Source organism: Strongylocentrotus purpuratus, unplaced genomic scaffold (genome assembly GCF_000002235.5).
Source record: "Strongylocentrotus purpuratus isolate Spur 01 unplaced genomic scaffold, Spur_5.0 spur5_scaffold_20, whole genome shotgun sequence".
In the NCBI taxonomy this organism is placed as follows: Eukaryota; Metazoa; Echinodermata; class Echinoidea; order Camarodonta; family Strongylocentrotidae; genus Strongylocentrotus; species Strongylocentrotus purpuratus.
The window spans coordinates 21,154,225-21,180,560 of record NW_022145606.1 but is presented as its reverse complement, the minus strand read 5'-3'; the positions used below and the strand labels follow the sequence as shown (position 1 = coordinate 21,180,560).

Below are 26,336 nucleotides of genomic sequence, written 5' to 3'. Positions count from 1 at the left end.
TTTGACTTTTTGACTATTGTATGTTGAACTCTTCATGAATATTGCTCCTCTGTGGACTCTACTGAGCACTTTTTTCAAACGCATTGCTCACATATTCAGTTTGTCTGCTCTTACGCTGGCAGAACTTTCGTTGCTCTCACTTCCTTTGAAAAAATATTGCGAAATCTTTATTTCCACGAGGCTTTGACTTCCTTACTATTGCATGTAAACTACCGCTCTAATTATATTCTTGTGCCATTAGGTAAATATTGCAATATAAATCCGATTATCGCTATACTGTGGCCTTTACAGAGTTCATTCCTGTGCTACCATACGTTTTTCGAGGGGTAAGTTCACCATTCTTTTAGTTATGTTAGCACCTGCAGTATAAAATTATTATATACAGGTCATAATAGGGATATCTTGTAGCCAGTAAGATATGCATACTATATTATGTATACTTCTTAGCATAAGTTTCTCTTATATCCAAACTACAACTACAAAAGCCAGTATATATACATGTTCGTCAATCTGAGATATTAAGTTCCTTCCATGAACTCCAGTATTATTTTCTTTAACAGATAAAAAGCTTTACGCACCGCTATATTTACAAGATGAAGTGGCGTAGCTACGAAGGGAACAAGAGGGTTCGTGCCCCTCCCCTCATGAAATATTAATCAAGGTCACATAGGTTATAATCAGAAGCTTTCAAAGTTGGGTACACTGTTTTGGGAGTACGCAATGTTTTGATGTAATAATACACCGTGTGTGGTCCTTAACGCGATCTATAAAACGCAGTATAATATTGGTTTGCAAACACAATTAAAGAGCTTATTCCACTCTAATGCAAAATGTATTTAATATAATGTAGCAGCTCCTCCTTGCAGTTATAAAGCGCAGCATACATTGCTCGACATGTCTTGGCCACTTTATAATATCAAACCATAATATCGCTATACGATCGTGCACACAATCCTTAATCTATGTAAAGAACAAGATTAAATTTTGCTAGAAAATGACTAATTTGGTCAATTATTATGATTTATACAAATAATATTAATAAATATATTAGTTCCCTTCTGTCTAATCAAGATAAAGCATGTAGAAGAACAAATGTTTTGGGCAATTCATGTATAATTTACATTTTGATAACTTAGACTGAAATAAACTTAATTTCCCTTTATACAAATTAAAGTTACCGATGGTTGTTGCCGATGAAAATCCTCACAATTTAAGATCACACAAGTGATTGTTTAGATAAATGATAAAAATAACTTTTAATTCCAAATTGTTAATCTATTTCAAATTTCACCAGTGGAAATACACTGCCATCCATTAACATTAAAACAAACTTGTACAAAGTAAAATGACTAATTGAGGTCACTGTCTTCTCTTTCTCTCGCTCCGTCTCTCCTTTCTTTTCTTTATCTATACCTCCCTCTATTTCTTCATCTCCTTCACTCCCCAATATTCCAGTATCCTTTCTTTTTCACTTTTGCTCTCCCCCTTCCTTCCTCCGATCTTTTCCTTTCCCCCTGACTACCCCTTCGTCTCTCTTCCTTCCTCTAACCCTCCTTCCCTCATCCTGCTTTCCTCTCTCCTGCTCTCTCCCCACCTTCCTATCTTCTTCTCCCTTCTTATCTCTTCCTGTCTCTCCGTTCCCTCTCCCTTTATCTCTCCTTCCCCGTCCCCTGCACCTCTCATTCGCTCTCTCTCTTTCTCTCTATCTCTTTCTCCCTCCCCCCTCTCTCTCTTCACTTCCTCCTCTCTCCTTTTCCTCCTCTCTCCGAACCTCTCTTGATGTCTCTCTCTCTCACACCTCTCTCTGGTGAATCGTTCTTATCCTCGTTTACAGGTCTATACTCTGATCAGCATGGCGGCTTACTTAAGTTCTAGAGAAGACAACTGTGAAGGAGAGAACTGCAAGGCATTCACGGATGTGTTATACTACGTGAATGAGAAAAAGAAGCTTTGCGATGACTGCGTCCTAAAAGAAGGATGCATCGGAAAAGCAAGAAAGGGTGGGCCCAAGCTTTATTGTGAGAAGCATGATGAAGAAATCAAACTACTTTGTAAAACACATGGTGAAGCTGTGTGTTATGTATGCGCAATGATAGATCATCCTGAGCAGCCTAGCGTGCGACAGGATATAACGGGCACGATCATGGAAAATAAAGCAAAACTAAACGATTTGAAAGAAAAAGCAAAGGACAAATTAAAGCTTTGTCGAGTTTATGGAGATCAGATTCGTCAGTGCAGGAACGACGCCGACGCCCATCTACAAGCTTTGAAAGATGAAGTAGAGTCGGTAATCGATGAGGCGATCCAAACAGTCAAAGACAGAGAGAAGGAGGATGCTACAAAAATCAACCATGAGATTGATGAGAAGAATCAGAAACTTCACGAGGAGCTTAAAAAGATCAATGAAAAGATTCGAAAGAACGATGAAGAGAGAGAAAAACGACTTGAATTAAACCATACAAATGCAGTGCAAAGACGAGAACCTATCGACAATAAACAACATGCTCTTCAAACAGACATTAATAACATCGCTGTAGAGAAAGAAATAAAGATTGGTAAGTTGGAGATATCATGGCAAGATGACACAAAAACCACTGAGACTACAATACAGACAATCGATACATTACTCGAAAACGATGAAAATGTCGTCAAAGACGGGCATCGTGTGATTACATCAGTGAATGACGAACTAAAGAAACCACTGAATGAGGGTGATGTGAAACAAATCACTGGGGTCATATCGGGTGTGAGGTTTGTGAAGGGTGCTATGAGAAAAGAGTATGATGGGAGGATAGATGGGTATGATGGGGAGTGGATGCTCATGGACACAATTGAAGTTAAAGAGACATTTACATCGCCAACCATTGTAGGATGCATTGATGAATGCAATGTAATCATCACAAATATAGATGCCTGTCATACATGCATGTTCGATATGAACGCTAAAGACAATCAGAGAGTGATAACAGGTAGTAATACATCATTGGTTTCTTCCTGTGCATTGCTGAATGATAGCAAGGTAGTATGCGGTAAATACAGTGATGGATGTGCAGGGGACAGTTTGACAGGATGCATCAGTGTGTATGACAAACAATGGAAGCACATCAATGACGTCACAATACCAAGAAACACAAAGCGTGATGACACAAGGGTGGATGTAGCTGTTGACCAGGTTGGGATGATCATCGCTGCTGAGGGAGGTCAGTCTAAGATATACGTCATCAACCCAGATGATGGTAAGATCATGAATACCATCGCATGTAAACACATAATATTGATGCGCGGTGTACTATCATCAGGTCACATCATCGCTCAACCCTCACCCTTAGATCACAGAGTGTTCATTATCGACAGGCAGGGTGCTCAAAGGGAAATCACCCACAGTGATGCCATCATGAATGCCTGTATCGATCCTTTGACAGCCGACCTCTACATCGTATCATCAGATGAGGAGTATGGTATGTGTGTGATTGATCAGGTGATGAGCGGGGATGACATCGAGAAGATAAGAGTAGCATCATTCCCTCTATCAATAGAACTGGACTCACTGGAGGATAGGGAGTGTCACCTTCTATCATCTCGGGTGTTGATGACGTCATCAGGGAAACTTTTTGCTTGCGATGGAGACAATATTCTCGTATTCAAAAAAAGATTTATCCTCTAAATCGTATCCCCTTTGAATACAGTTTTCCATGTTCACTACCGTAACGTACACACACGTTTAATACGTACAAACACATTGATGTGGCTATCATAACTAGCATCCCGAAAATGACATGTTTATCTCAATATGTGTGTTACAACATAAAGGTCTATCAAGAGACTAATCACTTGGGCAGCAGAAATGCCAAAGCGATGGATCGACGAAACCGCGCACCGGGACGACCAGCTATAGCCACACACCCAGGAATTTCATTGTTAAATTCAATAGCTATCGCACCCGAGAACAGGTCTACAGTGCACGATCCAAGTTAAAGAATCTTAGCGATGAGAATAAACACCATGTCTACATCAATGAAAGCCTCACTAAGAAGCGGAAAGAACTTCTTTGGAAGGTTACAAACAAATTAAGAAAATTATTGATAAGACATGTACCCAAGTAATTTTCTAACTTCGGAATCAGGAATTCCATAAGGATCAATACTGGGTCATTAATATTTTGCCTCTATGTGAATGGTATTTGTAACCTGCAACTCCAAGACAAAGCTTTTCTCAATGCAGATGACACGGCAGTATTTCATCATGAAAAGGATCATAAAGTTTGTGAATGCAATCTCCAAAAAATACTTTGACAGTATCTTGAAATGGCTAAAATAAGATGGACCAAACATTACTTTTTGGTTCTAAAAGAAAAAATATAACTAATAATACTTGTATTCATTACAGTAATAATGTACTCGACTCAGTCGAAAGTATGCAAATCTAGGTGTAACACTAGACAAATATCTTATCATGGTCGCTACATGTAAGATAAGTTGTTAAAAAGTATCTGGTACGATTGCCTGCATTAGACGTATACGCCATTATATTTCCCGTAAAAATCTGATTACATTATGCTATTCACTTATCCTATCGCATTTAAACTAAAGTAATTCAGTATTGGAAAATACTTCGAAACATAATCTAACAAATTTGCAAAAACTACAAAAATGTGCCGAATATTTTACCTCCAAAAATATTTAATGAGTAAATTGAAATATTAATTCATGAATTTTTTTCCTCTAGGAATGATTGATGTAATGCTCTATTGTTTGGTTTGGCCAAGAAAGATACAAGAAAATTGCAAATTGTCCAAAAAAGTGCTGCGAGACTTGTTGAACGAGCAAGGGGGAGAGATCCAGTAACACCCATGTTTAGTTGACTCGCCTTCATTGGTTACCTGTAAAAGAAAGAATTGTTTATGAATTGTTTATGTTGTGTCACAAGGTGATGATTCTTAAAATCCCCGACTTATCTTTTTGATATTATTTGCTCTTACATACCGGGTAGAAATCTCCGCTCCTCAACAAAGAATTTCCTGACTGTCCCTACCACATCGACCCAAACATATGGTTCTCAGGCATTTTCAACGGCAGCGCATGTCTTGTGGAACCAACTTCCTGACCAGCGTCGAGTTGTTGGGAGCACTGACGGCTTTGGAAGAGCCCTGAAAACCTTTTTTTCGAGGGTCTCCTAGAGCTGCTTTGTCCGTTGCTGGTTCGGAGGCTAATTCGACATGATGAGTGTCTGTTTGTTGAATTTGTTATATGTAATGTGAATAAGTTACCTACAATGTAGGTGTAACTATAGGTGCATTGGTTAACTTTCCCATAAATAATTGTTGTAATTTGCTTATCTATTTGTTATTTATTGTTGTATTAATGTTGTTGTTATGTTATCAAATTGTTATTATTGTCAAGCGCATAGACACACTTTCAATTCATTATGCGCTTCATAAATATTCTCTATTATCATTTTTATTAATGGCAGTCAAAAATATCAGAAATGCATCTTGATTTTTAAAATCATCAACGACCTATCACCACCATTTCTGAATCCATGTATTAGAAGAAGACTGGTACTGTATTTTACTCGTTATGCTCTAAACAGTCCATTATTCATTCAAAAAAGTAAAACAAATTTTAAAATGAAAACCTTAGCGGTTTTAGGGGCTAAATTATTATAAATTACCCTGTAATATTCACAACTGTAAGTCTCTGCAAAGTCTTTGTTTTCCTTTTTCTTATTTATATTAAATAGAGTTGAATTATTGTATATGCAATGTATATTTCTTCCTTCGTATGTATGTTTTGAATTCATGTTTTTATTGTTGTATAGCTTTATTGCTCTGTGGGAGATCAGGTCCAGAAATGAACTTGAAATAAGATTACCCTGTTGAAATAAAACTATAATAAATAATAAATAAATAAATAAAGGTACGTACCTGTTTTACACCAAGTACATGTATAGGTATATTATTTTAATAGTTTCAAATTGATTGACCGCTTCTTTCAGATAGTGAAATCCAATCAAATTTGATTTATAGTCATGAGTAAACAAGATACACAATTGTGACGGGAGGGGGGGGGGGTGTTGGAAGGCAAAAATACTTTCTACCAATGTAACTACTGAGGACAAATTAAATTATACCCCTTTTGTCTTTTCAATATTTCTAACAAACCCTTTAAAATAAACGCTTAACATTGCATAGCATTGTAATGTATGATGCATTAATACGCATAGCAAATATGCTCAGAACGTTACATTACATTATATTATTTACTCTATGCATTATGTCATGTTATAACAAAAAGGAAAAATAGTGTTTCTGCTGAATATAATTTCCTTATATTTTGCTATAAATACTGCATTGGAAATTGATTTATATGATATAATTATATGTTTACAAACATAATACTGATTTGTTAAATTACATTGTAAATTGATTTATATGATATATATGTTTCCAAACAGAATATCCATTAGTTACATTACATTGTAAAGTGATTTATATGTTCATAAACAGAATATTGATGTACATTAATGAAGTTTCATAAATATAATACAATACATGTTTATAGCTGCATAATACCCAGTATTTGTAAGATAAACATTTGTTGCTTTTGTCATCCTTCTGTGAGACTATTTGTTATGTAGCATGTAGTTTAATAAAAAGCGATGCTATACTATTGCAGAGTTTTTTGTTTAATCTAACGCACAACTTGTTCATAGCTGCATAATACTAAGTTTCTGCAACGTTTGATTCAATTTGTTGACTTTATTTGATAAGGCATATGTACATATTATGTATTCAACAAGTGCATTTTGATCGAATGACTAATACGATACACCATATAAATAGTTTGTAAAGTCTCGTTATCTATAACAAATTAAAAAACATTAAATCTATGCTCATTATAATATACATAGCACAATAATACCCAATATTTGCAAAGATTCAACACTATTGATTTTATCATTTCGCTCAATGGAACTTTTTTCCCGAGTCAAATGCAATAACATTGAAATAAAACTCACACAATGTAGATGGCTGTACATTGTTTAGTTTGTCTAAGATTCAGTGTGTTAATTTATAATTTTGTTTTGAGACGTTCAATATATTCATGTACCCAAAAAGTATATTTGATAGAATGAATAATATTACAATTATATATACGGAGAGTTTTCATTATCTATCAAGGAAGTATTTATATTACAAGTATGCTTATGGTATCTTAATAACACAATATACCCAGTATTTGTAAAATGAAACTCTGTTGATTTCGTTATTATCTTTTGTGATATGTTCATCTTTTATAGAACAGATACTGCGTATTAAGTATTAGTATGATTAAATTTGTTGATTTTATTATCCGACTCTATGACATGTTGATCTTTTTTTTAAAGATACCAGTATATTTCATATAGTGAATAGGTTGCATAGTTTACTCATCTAATTTGATAGAAGAGATGCTAAAATAATGAAAGAAGTTACAAAGTTTTATAATCCCACACACTCACAACCTGTTCATAGCTGCATTGTACTAAGTATTCGTGTTATACAATTTGTTGATTTTATGTTTTGGTTTTTAAAATGATGATGTATATAATGAATAATATGATAATTAAGTAGTTTTATAAATCTATCATTTAATTCACATTACGAGTATGCTCATTAAACAAACATATCTATATGATACTCAGCATTTGTCAGATTCAACACTGTTGATGTCATTAGGTTGCTATGGGAAATATCAATCTTTGATATGTAGTTTGATAGAACAGATAGTAGAATCATATCGTGCATGTAAGCTGCACATGTTGTCATCGCTCACATTCACCACATGTAGATTATACTTATTACTTGCACATTTAAATTGTATAATTGTATTTGGCTTTGGGACATGATTATATTAACATTAAAAACAAATATGTAATATTATAAAAAGTATATTCATTACATCAAATAAAACAACAATGATGCAAGGTCATGAGAATGATAATGAAGGTGATGGGTTATAAGTGTATAGCGCCGGTATGCTATCAACATGTATTAAGAAATTATTCCCATTACAAATATGCTCGAGAAATGTACATATAGCGGCATAACTCACAATATTTGTAAGATTAGACATTGCTTTATTGTTAATTATTATATGCGATATGTTAATCTTTGTTGTGTATGGTGGTGGAGATGCTATAACAATAAAATAAGTTGTAGTTGTTGTTATTTCCGAACTCCCTCACTCACAATATGAAGATCATTGCGTTATGTGGTATCCCATTCCACACACTGCTACTCGCAATCACTAATCTCCTTTGACAGTTGAAATGTTATTTATGTGTTAATTTGCTTTTGTGGGGGGGTGGGTATTATTCTTTTATTCTATAGAATGTACAATGTAGTTTATATTTGTGCATGAGTGTATCTGTTGTTTGATGGTTATAATTTGTGTGTGGACAAATTAAATCAAATGCTATACAATGAAATAAATTACAGAGTTTTGTTATCTATCAGGAGACCATTGATTTTACACATGTTGAAAATAGCTGTAGCATAGAGTACAAACGTATGACGTCATACTGACTTAGTTGTCAAGGTTACTAGCTCCAAGCGATTGTGTGCTCATCAATAGTGTGGTGATCATACCAGCGCCAACTGCTGAAAGGCTGTTGATTAAATGATTGCAGTGTAAAGCAGGGCTCCCACTTAGCCGAGTTGGAGCCTCGAGTTGTTGAAATCTTGATATCACGAAATCGAATTCCTGATATCACGAAATCAAATTCTTGATATCAATAATTACCATTGCTTTACAACATAATTTATTTCTTGATAACAAGAATTGATTTATTGATATCAATTAATAATAAAACGGCTTGCCATAAGATCGCGCCAGCTCGCCACAACTCGAGGTTCAAACTCGGCTAAGTGGGAGCCCTGCTTAAGTCTCATACGCAGGCTCTGAACTAGTAACCTGGACGACAAGCGATTATGATGTTAGCGATTCTGTACTCTATTCTGAGTACAATTGATAACCATGGACATGTATAAACAGTTTGCTAGAAGATGATTATGCAAAGGCAATGTCAAGCTTTACCCAGAATACATTAAACTGACATTTTCGTGCACAATTTTTTTCTTCAAGGCATTAACAGCACGTTTTTTCATGTATTCAATGCCAGCTCATATTCGGAATATTCGTCAAGACATTAATCGGTTTGATATCATCAATTGGGGAAATTTTCTTTTAGCAGATGCAAATATTTATAATGTTTTGAAGCCATCATACAATTTCCATTGGTTATACAAATCTTTGTTTATGAAAAATGCCCTTTTGTTTTAAACATGTCTTAAAAATTAAAATAATTCTCAATGTGAGTTTTCTGAGAAATTTTAAGCAAAACACTTGGGAGGTATATCAAACTAAAAGGGGGGCAGGAGTATTGACGGTGAAAACGTAAACAAATTAAACACAGGGTAATGGGAGATAGATGAAAAGAGAGCAAGATAGAGAGAAGGAGAGAGAGAGAAATAAGGAGGGAAAGCGAGATAAAAAAAGAGTAAGAGATAGAGAGAAAGAGAGAAAGAGAGAAAGGGAGAGAAATAGTCAGTTGGAGAGGGTGGGAGGAAGCATAACTGCGAAAGTAATGGGGGCGAGAGAGGAGAGAAACAATAGAGAAAAGGGAGTGCAGGGAGAAATGGTGTAAAGAAGGAAAAAGAGTAAGGGGAAAAGAGAGAAATATATACATGAGGGGAAGACAGATATAGATACTCATAATGCGAACATGTTAAGCTGTTGTAAAAAGGGTCTAGCCAATAACAGGGCACCGGTGAAAAAGGGGGAATGCACTTAGGGTACATGCCATTCAGCCAAATGTTCATACACAAAACTCTCAATATTTTCCCAGCCTTCTTCATTGGATTGAATGGTAATACAAAGTCATGTGACCGATGTATAATTCTGAAGAATTTCGTCTAACTACAGCTGATTATTTGCATCACCCTATGGGACCTGTTGACCCCCCTCCCCCATTCCACCCATGGACTTTGACATCACGATGAGTGTGAATGCATTCATCCTATGCTAGACTGCGATGATTCATACTCATATTAATCTATTCACAAAGAGCAACAGAGCGCATCTGTTGTCAACGCTCATAGATTGTGTGTTTTGGAGAGAAATACCCTTTTGTCCCTCTACTGCAATATTCATGCACTGTACGCATGCAAGCCATGTGTGAAGAATGCCCATACATTTGTGAGCCAATCAGTGGCAAGTGAGCATCAGTTTGACGTAGGATGGCATACAACTAGACGCCATCTTGATTTGCACCTTATAATACCCACTTTAAAAAATGATTTGTTTTCCTTCAACCAGGATCAATTATAAAAAGGAGCATCAAGAAGATCAACTTCATTTCTGACCTTATACTACGAAGATTTATATCGCAAGGAACTGAAAATAAAGGTAGGTAAGCTGTACATTGTGTGTATGTCATTTTGCTGTGAACAAGGATGGTGTAATACACTGTTGGTCTTAATGATGGGATAATTATTTTTACCCCAACTTATGGAATGATTTTGACAATGATTTATTCCTAATAGATCTAGATAATAGTATACATTCTCAGATTTGGTTGAATAATAATTTGCGAGTGTTTGTTTTGCGTGTCTGCTAACGCATGTGTGTGCTACTATGCTAATCAACTAGGGGACTGACGCCCTGAAGTCATAACTGATAGAAAGGATGATTAATGCATCAAAAAAGGGCATTAATATAGCTGATCGACACGGTTTTGTTCCTGGGGCCTAGGAGGAACGAGGCCATTGCTTAGCCACTGAATCATGACTGTACGCAGCGGGGCAAAATTCAATATGTATAGGCATATGGAAAAAACACGGTAAGATTTTCAACCTTGACCTTGAATGATGACGTCATCTAGGCGCCATTTTGTGAAATTTTCTGAAAATTTACTTATGATCATATTTTCATAACGGTAAGTCATTTCTCATTCATATTTATCATGATCAAGGTCAATATCCGTCCGGTCAATTTCGGGTAAAAAAAAAAACGAGCGCTTGCGCTAACGTCCGCGCGTCAGTGCGCGCGCCAAATTTTTAAATGCTCAAAATCATCTCAAATTTAGTTTGCATACGTTTTACGCCATTTGGAGCATTTAAAAAAAAAAAAAAATCGCGCACGCGCACATGCGTGCGCGTTTTCGCGCGTAACGCCATTACACAACATGTAATCGCCATTTTTTTTTTATTTCATGATAATTCCCATATTTTGTTAAACGATTTGATACCATGTTGACCATTCATATTCAGATGAGCGTCCATTCAATTGTTCACTTTGTGCGTGTATTCTCTACAGGACATGACTTTTTCTCAAAACTGGATTCTACATTCCCGTCTTTCGCGTGCAATATCTTTTGCGTGCAATATCTCCGTCCTTTTATCTTTGTTTACGCTGAGCTTTGAATGTGTTTTAGCTGAGACAGTAAGCTATCACAAATGTGCCTTTTATTTTTTCGATCAGATGCCGGGATCATGCTCTTATTCCACTTGCAAAGTGGGATTTGAGAATTCCATTTTCGGTTTACTTTTAATCGCTATGGGAAATGTTTTGGTATATCGGTAACGCACTTGACTTCGGACCTCGAGACCCCTGGTTCAAGTTCGGGCGTCTCTAAAAAAATAAAAAAAATCACTTTTTTTGTTAAAATCTTTAACTGTATAGGCCAAGAGCATTAGTTTTAACATGGACATTTTCCATAACAAGCTGATTTTTTCAGGATAGGTCCAGGAATATGTCTAGATTAACATACTAAAAGTCCTCATGAATCCTCTTTGAGCGTTTTCCGCAATCCAAGATGGCGTCCAAAATGGCCGCCATTTCCTGAATTTCTTATAGCTTTGCAACTAGATAACCCAAATACAAAATTTAAATGTCTAAATATATGTTTTTTAGCATAAGGAACTCATTAAAATACATGTTGATACATTTTGAAACACACAAGTAGCTATAAACCAGCTCAAAATCCAAAATGGCGGCCAAAATTCCCCGCCATTTCCCGTATTTCTTATAACTGTGCAACTAGATAACCCAAATACCAAATTTAATTGTCTAAATATATGTTATTAGGCATGAGGAACTCAATAAAATATTTATTAACAAATTTTAAAACACACAAGTAGCATAAAAATCACTTGAGCCCTTCCCGAAATCCAAAATGGCACCCAAAATGGCCATTATTTCCAATTTTAACTTATTGTACTAAAGTATATACGTTATGAATATAATCAAATGTCTATACTAAAAAAGCACCATTGAAATACATATCAGTACAACAAACTTTTCATTAAAAAATACTTATGCATAAATTACCCACATACACACCCACCCACATACACATATGGCTGCTTCCATCATCCTCAACGATACCAGACTGACAGTGTGCAACCGTGAAGAGTACTCAACATTAGATGGAACTGAAAATGGAGACACATAAGTACCAAGGTCGCTAAAGCGTTTTATACATAATGACTGTAGATTGGTGGGTATGGATGTTGCTTTGCTGCAGCACTAGTTGGAGGTAGACTTTCTAACTGAAAGGATGAACTCAGAGAACTGCGACCAATTGCCCGTTTGTATGCAGTGTGACGGTATAGTCATCAAGATATTCAAAACTGATGGCCCCATAAAGGCTTCCCCTGCTCTTTTTTTTTACCTCGTCATGGGTGCTTCCACTGCGAATGTATCAAGCAAAACATAGCCAAGTTTCTTGTGGACCATATTGAAAGTTTACGATTGCCCTGACGGTAGATTGCCCAGACCGTGTTACACCCTGTCACAGCATAAAGAAACATCAGGCGATTTCTAGTGTCCCCTATGGCATGCTGAATTTCATGAATGTTGAAAATCGTGACAGGATTACTGCGGCATAGCATGTGCATATCTGTGGAAGTGGTTGCCCGAGCAACTAGCATGACCAGTAAGTCTGTGCCCATACCAATGACAACAACTGGCACCTGTTCTGACTCTTCTACTGATTGTGCTGTGGAGACAATCAGGGTAGTGGCATCCACTTCTGCCTGCTTGGTACGTATTTTGTCACGTAGAGTTTGTATAAGTCTCATCTTATTGTTGGTGTTGGCTAGGAAAGCTGTATTGGGTTGTGCGTGTTGGCATATCATCATCAAATAAAGAGGTACATTCTGGGCTATTCGTCTCTGCTCAGCTATCCTTTGTCGTAGTTGCACTTCCATATCCATCAAACACTACCGTCAAATGAGCTCCATAATGCTTAAGGGTGTATGGAATATATGACTGAACAAATTCAGCATAGGTTGACAGTTGTGGCCAAACAACTGATTGCCGCAAGCGACCACCATCTTAAACAAAGAGACCATTTCTGGCAGGTTGGATTGCTTGGTGAACGAATTCAGCAGGAGACCCAGAGAACTCTTTGTTGGCTTACGCATCACCCCACATTTGAAAGGGAACGTGCCTGGGTGCAAAGAACGATTCCATCTCAGTGTTGTTATTCAGGACACATGTGATTCTGTTGAACAGTAGCGTTGGGTTGATTTATGTGCTTTGTTCCCTGATTTTCACTCTCTTACTCTTAGCACCAATGGTCTTCACCTTGTTCTTACGATGTACGTAGCTTGATATCTGTAAACTTCCTACTATGCATTCGTTTCGGATGCCGCTACTAGGCCGATTTGTAAAGGGTAATCACAATTAACAGATAAGCCAGAGACGATGCCAGTTGACAAGGAGACCAGGCAGTTAGTTTCAAATCCAGCAAATGGTGATGTGCCTGCAACCATCAGACAAAGATACATCTATCTTTATTGTCTCTTGACCTGGTACTTTGCTGTATGTCTTTATGCTGCTCTGATGTACCAGATGTACCGGTGAACTGTTCCAGTTCATCACAGGTAGGAACACAGCGAGGAAGTGCATGAACCCACTTAGCCAATGTACTGTCTGTGATTCCACGTCCACGAGTCATTTCTCTAGATGTTTTCAGCTGCTGCATCAGGAACTTTTCAATGGTCTGATCAGAGAAGTTTCCACCACAGAATGAGTCCATATGGCGGATGGTGAATTATCCCTTTTCTGCGACTTGTGTATATTCATTTCCTGGCATGGTTTACCTTAGAGCTTCCATCTGTTGTAAATACAACCTAGCAGATTTGACATAGGGAAGATGTCCTGCAGCATGGAAATGTTGTATCATCTCCCTCACACAGCTGAGATGGAGCTTCCAGTCCCCTGTCCTTTCAGCTGAAATGAAACATTGCAGAAGAGACACATAATTGTCGGATATACTGCAACCAAAGTTACCCTATCCTACTTTGTCCTGCTGCCCGGTCAATGAAGTGTGAAATGATCTGACTTTAACTGTTTGACACAATCCTTCTCAAGTACATCAGTCACCTTCGTGTCCTGATTGAAGAGTGCACCATACATATTTGCTAAGTGGTCCTTATCTATGCTGTCTAAGATGACAGGTTTACCCATCAACACGCCAATGAGGGCAGCTGAAGTAAGTATGTGAACACGAAGAGAAGGGGAAATGCATGACCAGATTGCATATGTATGACAGACCCTTTGGCGTACACTGTCTCCCATAGCTCTGCAAGCACACTTCCGCCCATGACGTGGACTATATGCTGCCGAGATATGACATGAGGAGGTGAAATCCACCAAGACGGACGATTAATTTTTCTAGGTCTTGAGAAGAAGCTACAATCTCTGCTGCCTTGATGTACGAGGGCTGGTCAAATGTTACTGCACATATTCTTAAGTTATGTTTTTCACATTGTGAATGTGCAAAGTATAGTGCCGTGTAGATGGTACTCGGATAGGAGGGGTCTACATTTATGAAGGGCAGAGTTTCAATTCTCGTACAAGTCACTCTGCATGCACTATGAACATGTCAACAAAGAAAGCGGACAAATTATACAGTTCCTCAGGTAGACAAAAGAACATCCCTTCACTGCTATTATGTAAAAAGTGAATATGCATGTGACACCTGTTCTACACATTTTTACATAATAGCAGTGAAGGGATGTTCTTTTGTCTACCTGAGGAACTGTATATTTTGTCCGCTTTGTTTGTTGACATGTTCATAGTGATGGTCACTTTCATGAAACCACTCCATGAAGGACCAAGCTCATGTTGCTCACGATGTCTGTCTGTTCACGTGAGCCACACTTCCGGTGTTTATACACAGCTATTCCAACAATATTGGCGACAGAAATGACCTAGTCTACTAGCAAAGATGATATGGCATGTGCTATTGAGGTGCATTTCCTGTTTGAAACCGTGTGACTTTTGCCTTTGCAACATTGGTACTAATGTGTCTCCATTTTCCAGTTCCATCTAACCCGGGCATCTGACGTTGAGTACTCTTCACGGTTGCACACTGTAAGTCTCATGTCGTTAAGGATGATGGAAGCAGCCATATGTGTGCATGTGTGTGTATGTGGGTGGGTGTGTATACGTTATGTATAAGAAGTATTTAGTTATTTAATGAAAGGTTTATTTGTACTGATATGTATTTCAATGGTGCTTTTCTAGTATAGACATTTGATTGCATTCATAACTTATCTACTTTTAATACAATGAGATAAAATTGGAAATGGTAGCCATTTGGAGTGCCATTTTAGATTTTGGGAAGGGCTCAAGTGGTTTTACTGCTACTTGTGTGTTTTAAAATATTTTAATAAGTATTTGGTTGAGTTCCTTATGCTGATAAACATATATTTAGACATTCAAATTTGGTATTTGGTTATCTAGTTGCACAGTTATAAGAAATACAGGAAATGGCGGCAATTTTGGGCGCCATTTTGGATTTCGGGATGGGATAAAGTGGTTTAAAGCTACTTGTGTGTTTCCAAATTTATCAACATGTTTTTTAATGAGTTCCTTATGCTAAAAAACATATATTTAGACATTTAAATTTTGTATTTGGGTTATCTAGTTGCAAAGCTATACGAAATTCAGGAAATGGCGGCCTTTTTGGACGCCATCTTGGATTGCGGAAAACGCTCAAAGAGGATTCATAAAGACTTTTAGTATGTTATTCTAAACATATTCCCGGAGCTATCCTGAAAAAATCAGCATGTTTTGGAAAATGTCCAGGTTTAAGCCTATTTTGACCTAATGCTCTTGGCCTAGTACCGTCTCCTTTAAATATTAAAACATGTATAATCGCAAATAATGTAATGTACAACCATTTTACTTTATTATTACCCTATTATCACTTGATCCATTACCTTTTGCGTGTATTCCCTATGAGAGATGACTTTTTCTCAAATCTGGATTCTACATTCCTGTCTTTTGCGAGCAACATCGCCATTATTTCAGCTTGGTTTATGTTGATTTTTGAGTATGTTGTAACTGAAACTATATGTTATCTAAATTTTTCCTCATTTTTTTCAATCAGATGTCAGGATCATGATCATGATCATGATCATCATTATGATGATGATCATCATCATCAACATTATCTTGATGATCATGATCATCATTATCCTCATAAACATTATCATGTTCATCATCATTATCATCAAAATGATCATAATTGTTTACATGTACATGTCTACATAACTTCTCCCTTCCTCTATAAAGTAAATAGTCAAATCTATCATGAGATTGAAGACAGACCACCTTATTCGTCAAACTGACGAATTCAAATCTAGTTTTATTTAATTTTACTAATGAAGGTTATTGTTACATCTCTTATATTCTCTTCCTCTCACTCGGTCTCCCCGTTCGTTTCTATTTCTCTCTTTATAAATTTCCCCTCTCTATCCCTTCCCTATCCATCCTTCCCCTAAATCTCCTACACCTCTCTCTTTCTCTCCCTCTCTCTCCACTTTATCTTCTCTCTCTCTCTCTCTCTCTCCCTCTCTTGAGAACAGATCTTTCTACAGGTGCATACTCTGATCAGGATGGCGGCGAACTTTAGCTCTGCAGGAGACATCTGTGCAGGAGAGAACTGTGAGGCAATCACTAATGTGACGTACTACGTGAAGGAGAAGAAGAAGCTTTGCGATGACTGCGCTTCCAAAGAGGGATGCATCGGAAAAGCAAGAAAGGGTGGGTCCAATCTTTATTGTAGGAAGCATGATGAAGCGATCAAATTATATTGTAAAACACATGACGTAGCTCTGTGTTATTCATGCGCAATGATCGATCATCAGCAGCCTTGCGTGCGTCGGGATATAGAGGGCGCCATCATGGAAAATAAAGCAAGCCTAAATGATTTGAAAGAGAAGGCAAAGAAAAAATTAGAGCTTTGTCGACTTCATGGAGATGAGATACGTCAGTGTAAGGAAGACACCAACACCCATCTACAAGCGTTGACAAAAAAGGTCGATTCGGTAATAAATGAGGCGATCAAAATAGACAAAGAGAGAGAAAAGGAGGATGCTGCGAAAATCAACCAGGAAGTTGAGGAGAAGAATCAAACCCTTCAAGAGGAGATTCAAAAGATTAACGACAAGATTCGAAAGAACGGTCAGAATAGAGAGAAGCGACTTGAACTTAACCGTAAAAATGCAAAAAGAAGACGAGAAAAAATCGACAATAAACAAAATGGTCTTCAAACAGACATTAAGAACATCGATGAAATGAGAGAAAGAAAGATTGGTGAGTGGGAAAACTCATTGCAAGATATCATAAAAACAACAGAGACAGCAGTGCACACACTTGACACAATACTCGAAGATGATCAAAGTGTTGTCAAAGACTGGCATCTTGTGTACACATCAGTGAGTGATGAGCTAAGAAAGCAGCTGTATTATGAGCATGTTTCAACAGTCACTGTTCCCATATCGGGTGTGAGGTTTGTGCAGGGTGCTGGGAGAGAAAAGTATGATGGGAGGATTGATGGGAATGATAGGCAGTGGCAGCACATTGATACAATAAAAAGCAAAGATAACATCACACACCCGATCATTGTAGGATACATAGATGAATGCAATGTGATCATCACAGATGACATGTTTGGTAGCGATCATACATACATGTTAGATCTGACCACTAAACACACTCAGAGAGTGATTACGAGTAGTGGTACATCATGTGTTATCTCCAGTGCGTTGTTGAATCATGACAAGGTAGTATGCGGTAAATACCGTAAAGGGTGTACAGGGGACATTTTGACAGGATGCATTAGTGTATATGACAGACAATGGAAGCACATAAATGACGTCACAATACCAAGAAATACAACGGGTGATTCAACACGGGTGAATGTAGCTGTTGACCAGGATGGCATGATAATCGCTGCTGAGTGGTTTCAGTCTAATATATACGTCATCAACCCAGCCGATGGTAAGATCATGAATACCATCACATGTAAAGAGAATATAATTATGTCTGATGTACTGTCATCAGGGCACATCATCGCTCAACCCTCAGGCTTGGATCACAGAGTGTTCATTGTCGACAGGCAGGGTGCTGAAACGGCAATCACCCACAGTCCTTCCGTCGATAATGCCTGCGTCGATCCTACGACAGACGAACTCTACGTCGTGACTTTACTTCATGAAGAAGAGTTCAGGACGTGTTTGATTAATCGGGTGATGAGTGGGGGTGACATAGAGAATCAAATGGTAGCATCATTCGTTCCATTTAGGCAATGGGTCCCACTGCCACAACTTTATGATTTCCTTCAATCATCTAAGGTGTTGATAACGTCATCAGGGAAAATGATTGCTTGCAACGGGAAAAACATTCTCGTATTTAAAAACGGATTTTCATTTGATTAGTTCTCGTTTGATTACAATCATCTAGCCTCTCTATGTATACACACATACGTACGTAAATATATGATATGGATATATTTACTAACATCCCAACAATTACAGGTAAATCTCAAAATATGCGTTACAACATGTACCTAGATAAGCCATGAGTGTTAAGTATACAGGATAACAAATTTTCATTTTAATAAATGAATTATTGTATAAATTTATTTATTAAAAATAAAACAAATATAGTGTCATAGTCTAGCATATGGATGGGGGCGCGTTGGCCAGGATGCAGAACATCATGAAGCTACACAAATAGGAGTAGGGCGAGTATCTTACTTGATTAGGTACAACAAGAACAAAAAAGAAAACCCCTACAAATACCCCCCCCCCCAAAAAAAAAAAAATAAAAAAAAAAAAAATAAAATAAAAATAAAAAAATAAAAAATAAAAAAATAAATAAAATAAATAAATAAATAAATAAATAAAATTAAAAAAAAAAATTAATAAATAACAAAAAAAAAAAAAAAAATCATCAATATAAAATCAAAATTGATTATTATATATATATCTACATTATCATTTTTGTTCGAACTCCTTCAACAAAATACATCCTTTTTTATTAAAAAACAAATTAACTTGTACATGTATATACAGTTTTAAAAACAACCATATACACATACGACTTTTGTATTACTAATTGTTTAATAGCATCACTTAAATTGACGAATCCAGCTGTTTAATCCTTTAAAAGACAATCAATATTACTCGGACATTATGACTAACTCATCCAACAATGGTTTAACGAGAACAACAACCACTGTAAGTTAGATGTAGCCTCACATCTTGCCGTTCTATCCAGTCACTCTTCTGGAACTATGTGAACTCTATGAAACAAAACAAACAATTTCCATACATTGTACTTGGTAAGATGACATAATAAATATTCCGGATTTCATTTTCGTATAACTACGACTGCTAATACATAAGACTACATAATTTATTAACAGAGCAACAGTTTGCACCTACTAGAAAGATAAACAATGAATCAACAATAGAAATAACAATTAATGTGTCTGGAACTATGAATAACTCATACTCATATTAGTGAGCACAACAAAATTAGAGACTACATGTGTATATCAACATTCATATACCAATGATAATTAGCTTACATGAAACAAAACTACTAATACAACCTTTGTCTTTTACAACCAGATTCACATAAAAGACTAAATCATACATGAAATATCCTCAGCTGTGATCCAATAACGAACCCCTTTGTCCACACACAACAAATTCATCGTATACCTATCGTATAACGGCATAGTTATACATTTTCGGGATATTTATACGATGACAATGTGTGTGTACACAAAACGCTGGTCTGGGCATCGTTTCGAACTAGAACACGATAAAGAATCATGGAATGTGTTGTGTGTGGACGTAAATAGTATAACCGGGCACGTAGCCAGAGTTTGATGTTTTAGGGGGGGGGGGGGCACATACATGTAATCGATCGAGGTCAAAAAAGGGGTCTAAATAATGCAACCGATCCTGGAAATTTAGGGGGAGGTAAAAAAACATTGGTAAAAGGGGAAAATTACTTGATAATATCCCACACTCAAATACATGTACTATAATACTTAATATTATGACAGATATCTTTCATATTATTACAGATTACCTTTTAACCCATTGCTTACTGGAACCTGGTGGTCCCTGTGTTAAGCCTAATGGAATTAGATAATTCAGTAGCCAACGGGTAAAAGAGACTACATGTATATCATCTTTTTAGAGCCAGAAGGGAGTAAACTCTCAGTATGTACTAAGTTCTGCCCTTATGGCTAAAAAAACACAACATGAACACTATACAAGTTCATTTATAGGTAAATGTAAATAGCTGCATTTCAATAAGTACATGTATGGGTATATTCTTTTAAAAGTTTGAAATGTATTGATCGTTTTTTTAGCTAGAAAATGTATTCAAATGTGTTGTATAGTCATTAGTACACCAAATATATACGTCTTTTTGACGATAGCGTGGAGGGGGAGGGGGGATTTCAGGCAAAAGCACCTTTTACCAATCCTAATACTCAAAAGAAATTCAATGATACACCTTTTGTCACATATAAATTTAAGTTTATTTAAAAAAAAAACCTTACAAATAATATGCTTTAGATTGCATCGCATTGTAATGAAAGCTGCATAATTCCCAGTTTTTGTAAGATTACAGTTTGTTGATTTTTTAATTGTTATCTTTGTTATGTATATGCGGTTCGATAAAAGCAATGTTTAAATAATGAGATAAGTTGCAGTATTGTTATCTAACACACCCACAACACGTCCATAGCTGTTTTGACATGGAGGTTTTTCTTGTTGATTGTTATTAGTTTTTTTTTCATTTTTGTGTAAAAATAATATTAACAACTAAAGAGGGCAAAGTCTCATTATATAACAATAAATTACTTATATTACAAGTATGATCATGATATGTCATATTACAAAATACCCAGTATTTGTGAGATTAAACACTGTTGATTTTTCCGTTTTTATACGAGATATGTTAACTTTTGATATGTAGATTGACTGATAATTGCTATGATTCAATTTGTTGATTGGCATTTTGACATACAGCCTCAACTCAAATGTTGTGGTGGTGGTGGTTATTTTAACTGACTGCTAAGAAAGCATAAATGTTTGTAAGAAAGCAACCAGACAGCCGACGGCTTTAGATCATCTCCGAGGGACCTGGTAATGAGGAGTAATACCTTTACCAAAGGGCATTATCACATGGACTTGGTTTCGAACCCGGGTCACCGGATTACGAGACCACTGCTCTACCGGTTGGATATATATATATATATATACATACATATACATCCAACCGGTATCTTTGATAGAACAATAAGTAGTCTCCTTATCTAGTCTGATAGAAGATATACTAAAAAAATTAAAGAAGTGACACAGTTTTGTCATCCCACACAATCACAACCTGTACATAGCTGCTTAATATCAACTCTTTGCAACATAGAATTTGTTGATTTTGCGTTTTGGTTTGTGACATGTTTATATATATGTATCCAACAAGTATATAATGAATAAACATGTTGGAAAATGTATCATTTAATTCATATTACGAGTAAGCTCATGATTTGTACATAGCTACAAAATACCTTGCATTTGTAAGATTTAACACTGTTGATTTCATAATGTTGCTCTGGACAAAATATCAGTCTTTGATATGTAGTTTGATAGAACAGATAGTAATGTGATATAATGAATGTAACCTGCACAGTTTGTCATCGCTCACAATCAGCACATGCATAATAAACTGATTACATGTACCATTTAAATTGATGATTTTGTTTTTGGATACTTGAAAAACAATTGTGTATGTATAAAACAAGTATATTCGTTACATCAAATAAAAGAACAATGCTGCAAGGTCATGAGCAAGATGATGATGATGATGATGATGATGATGGTGATGGATTACAATGTATTATATAGCGAGGGCATGTTATCTACATGTATAAAGAAAACATTTACATTTTGGGTATGCTCATGATATGTAAATACCTGCATAATACCCAGTAACTTTCAGATTCAACACTGTTGATTTGATAGCTTTGCTATCGGAGTTATAAATATTTGAAATATAGTTTGATAGAACAGATAGTAGGAACGAAATACATGAAAGCTGTACTTGATTTGAAACACGTTGATAAATGCATGTATGTATCAAAAAAGTATTGCAACAATTAATATAACCATGTTGCAAGGTCATGAGGATGATGATAATAATAATGATGATGACGATGGCTTACAATGTATTGAATAGCGATGGTATGTTATCAAAATGTATCAATAACAAAATTAAATTACAAGTACGCTCATGAAATGTACATAGCAGCACAATGCACAGTATTTGTAGGATTTGACTTTGTTGAATGTTAATTATTAAATGAAATATGTTTATCTTTGTTGTTTAAGCTGATGGAAGAAATTATATTATACACACATGTTGTAGCTGTTTTTTCTTCTTCAAATCATCAATTCTAAATAGGAAGAATCAATGCGTAACATAGTATCCCATTCCACATACAACTACTCGCAATCACTAATCTCCTTTGCCAGTTGAAATATTATCGTGTTTTCTGTTTTTTCTTGTCATGTGTTTTTGTTACGGTAAAAGGCTATTTCTTTTATTCTATGGTATGCACAATATCATGTGTATTGTTGCACGAGTTTATCTCATTTTTTTTCTTTGTTTGTTATCTTTGGTGTGTAGCAGATGAATATTAATTAAAATGCTATTCGAAGAAATAAACTACACAGTTTTAATAGTTATCTAACAGGAGACCATTCATATTACACAATCATGAAAAAAGTTGCAGCATATGCATGTAGTATCAAAGTATAAAGTTACAATGGCTGAGTTATCAAGGTTACTAGTTCCAAACAATGTTGTGCTCAACAACGGTGTCGTGATTACACCAGCCCCAATCACTGAATGTTCCCTGCTCCAGCAGGAAGCCTGAATGATTTCACGGTGAACCTCATACGCAGGCTCTGACTTTTGTGTAGAACCAGTATAAACTTTAAACGACGAGCAAATATGACTTTAGCACTTTGGTACGCTATTGCGAGTACTGCTGGAAACCATGGAAATCCATAGAAAGTTTTCAAGGAAATAAAAAAAATAAAAGGCAATGTGTAAATGTATGCCTTAAAGTTAATTTTTTAGAATATTTTATAAGACAATAATCAGTTTGACATTTCTAAATTGAAGAAAAAGATTGCAGTTGAAGATGTATAATTGTGTTGTAAAGTCATCATGACAGATTTCATTGGTTATAGACATCTTTAGTTGCATGTATATGAAAAAGTTGCTTTTTGTCTTTTAATAAAACGTGTCTTCAAAATCTAATTGGTGAGTTTGGGCTATCATTGAGAGTTTCATCAAAAATTTCAAAGTTAGTGGTAATCGGAGGGAAAATTAGATGAAAAAATAAATTAAAGTGATGGGTTTGTTACACTCTTTTAAGAGGGTACGAGGGCACTGACTGGGATAGCGGGAAATATATGACATAAACGGGAGAGAGGGACATAGTGGGGAACGGGAGATAGAGAGGGGGAGAGAAAGGAATTAGATATATATATATATATATAGAGAGAGAGAGAGAGAGAGAGAGAGAGAGAGAGAGAGAGATACAGAGAGAGAGATAGATAGAGAGAGAGACATGGGTGGTAAAGACACAGAAACCTTCTTGCTGTAACGGATCATGAGAATTACATGTATGAACATTTTTTTTTTCTGAATGGCATGTACCCTAAGTCCATGTTGCCCCCCCCCCCCCCCCCGCCCCTGCCCAATTTCGCCGGTGCTCCCTCATTGGCTGGATCCATACTACAACAACATTGTACATATCTTAAATGTTTTCATTATAATAATCTATTATCAGTTCTCTTTACCCCCCCCCCCCTGTCCCCCCCCCTCTCTCTCTCTCACACACACAATCCCTCGTTTTCATCCCTTTTCTCTTTCCCTCCTTCCCCCTCTCGTTTTACTTCTTCAAACTCTATTTACCATATCCTCTCACCCTCTAATACCATATCCTCCACTATCTCCATCTTGCTTTCTCTCTCACTCTCTCTCTCTCTGTCTCTCTCTCACGTTTCGCTTTGTATTCATTCTCCCTCTTTTTCTGTGTTTCCTTTCTTTTCTCCTCTCTCTCTCTCTTTACTTCTTTATCATTAAACTTTGGTTAGTCCAATAATTTCGAATTGTATCATTACTCCCAATATAGTAATACTCCAAGATCAGGGGACGGCTTCAGATTTTATGAATGGTGGAAGGGGTTCAATCCCCTATGAAAATATAATTAAAACAAGATTTTCAGGCGAAAAGTGGGGTTCATTCAGGCAAAACTGTATGATTTGTATAAAGCAAAACCAAAATAGGAGGGATTCGGCCCCTTCTTTGCCCCCCCCCCCCCCTAGATCGTACAAGAAACAAATATTGCTCTTTTCTCTACATAAATATTGATGATGGAAATGCTGCTTCAACTTGCAAAAATATATTCCCACGCATTGTTCATTCAAAAATACTTTAATAAATGTGTTCCAAACAAACTGTTTTGCATACGATTTTACAATACGAATTGTTATTGAAACCTCATAAAAGAAAGGGATCATATTATAATGTTAAATCTTTGTAATGAGCTATTTTGTATCAGTTGGATTTTGATCTAATACAAAGTTTGGTATTGAGTTTAACCCTAATAAAGCCGGGGGCCATTATGCCCCCCCCCCCTCCACGAATTTTCTGATTGCTCGGGAACGCATATGGATGGCGCCCCGCCGCTCGCTGACTTTTTTTCTTTAGAGTCTTTCGCAACTTAAAAAAAAAAATGAAAATAGAAAACACGGTTACAAGGTTACGTAACCTTTTGTCTTTGCATGTCCGCCCGAAAATCGCTCATTTTCGTGATTTGTGTACAAAACATATGGAAAAGTAATTTTTCCTAAAAACAGATCAAACATGGGTTATTGGGTCTTGTTTCTAGTTTAGGTGGTTGTTTAGGGAGTCAAAATAGTTGAATTGTAGTAAGAAATGATATAAAACAACAAAAACAATGAAATACATAAGTTGAACAAACAATGAAATACATAAGAAATTAAGAAAAAGAATGCTTAAATGTGAATAATATATGATTTATGGGTAAAAAAAAAATGGGGAAGAAGTGTGTCATCACGCTGTCCGTTCGCTAGTCCTTAGTCGGCTGGACTATTCCAATTCCCTCCTCATTAGTGCCACATCAACTGAAGTTCAAAGACTTCAGCACATTCAAAACCGTGCTGCTCGTGTTGTTCTTCGAGCTAGGAGACAGGATCACGCATCAACCCTACTTAAAAAAACTTCATTGGCTCCCGGTCGAAAAAAAGAATAATGTACAAAATCGCACTGATTGTTTATAAATGTACACATAATGTTGCCCCTGAATATTTGTCTTCCTTGTTACAATCTCCCCGTCACTCTACATACAATCTTCTCTCAACTACATACACAACGGCTCTCCATGAGCCTAGAATAAAATAGAAGATAGGCGAGCGAAGTTTCCATTACAATGGTCCGGTTACATGGAATAGGCTACCGTGTGAATTATGCTGTAGTATGCCAGTTGAAATATTTAAGAAACATCTCAAAACATTCCTATTTTTATTGTAATTAACTGTATTACATTTTCTATCATATTTTTGTTAAGTTTTAATTGATTGACTTATTTGTTTTGTAAAGCGCTTTGATCAGTTGTAAGTTGGATATAGCGCTATAAAAGAAACAATTTATTATTATTATTAAAGATAGCATGCTTTAGATTGCATGGCATTGTTATCTAACATGCACGGATATGCATTTTGGATATGCCCTGAGCATGCAAACATGTATATAGCTGTATAATACCCACAACTTGTAAAATTTAACTTTGTTATTTTATGAATTTTCTATGACACTTGTCATGTTTGTGTAGATTCATAGTTTCATAATTTTACAGTTTTGTCATTTAAAATA

The 26,336-nt window shown here is 36.2% G+C and overlaps 1 protein-coding gene across 1 annotated transcript; it reads left to right on the top strand.

Moving 5' to 3' along the window:
• The first annotated feature begins 10,256 nt into the window (after positions 1-10,256).
• On the top strand, positions 10,257-19,063 carry LOC115927287. Its single transcript, XM_030993016.1, has 2 exons — positions 10,257-10,448; positions 16,925-19,063. Exon 2 carries the CDS (start codon positions 16,955-16,957, stop codon positions 18,776-18,778), a length of 1,824 nt encoding a protein of 607 aa, XP_030848876.1. The 5' UTR covers positions 10,257-10,448; positions 16,925-16,954; the 3' UTR covers positions 18,779-19,063.
• The last annotated feature ends 7,273 nt before the right edge of the window (positions 19,064-26,336 follow it).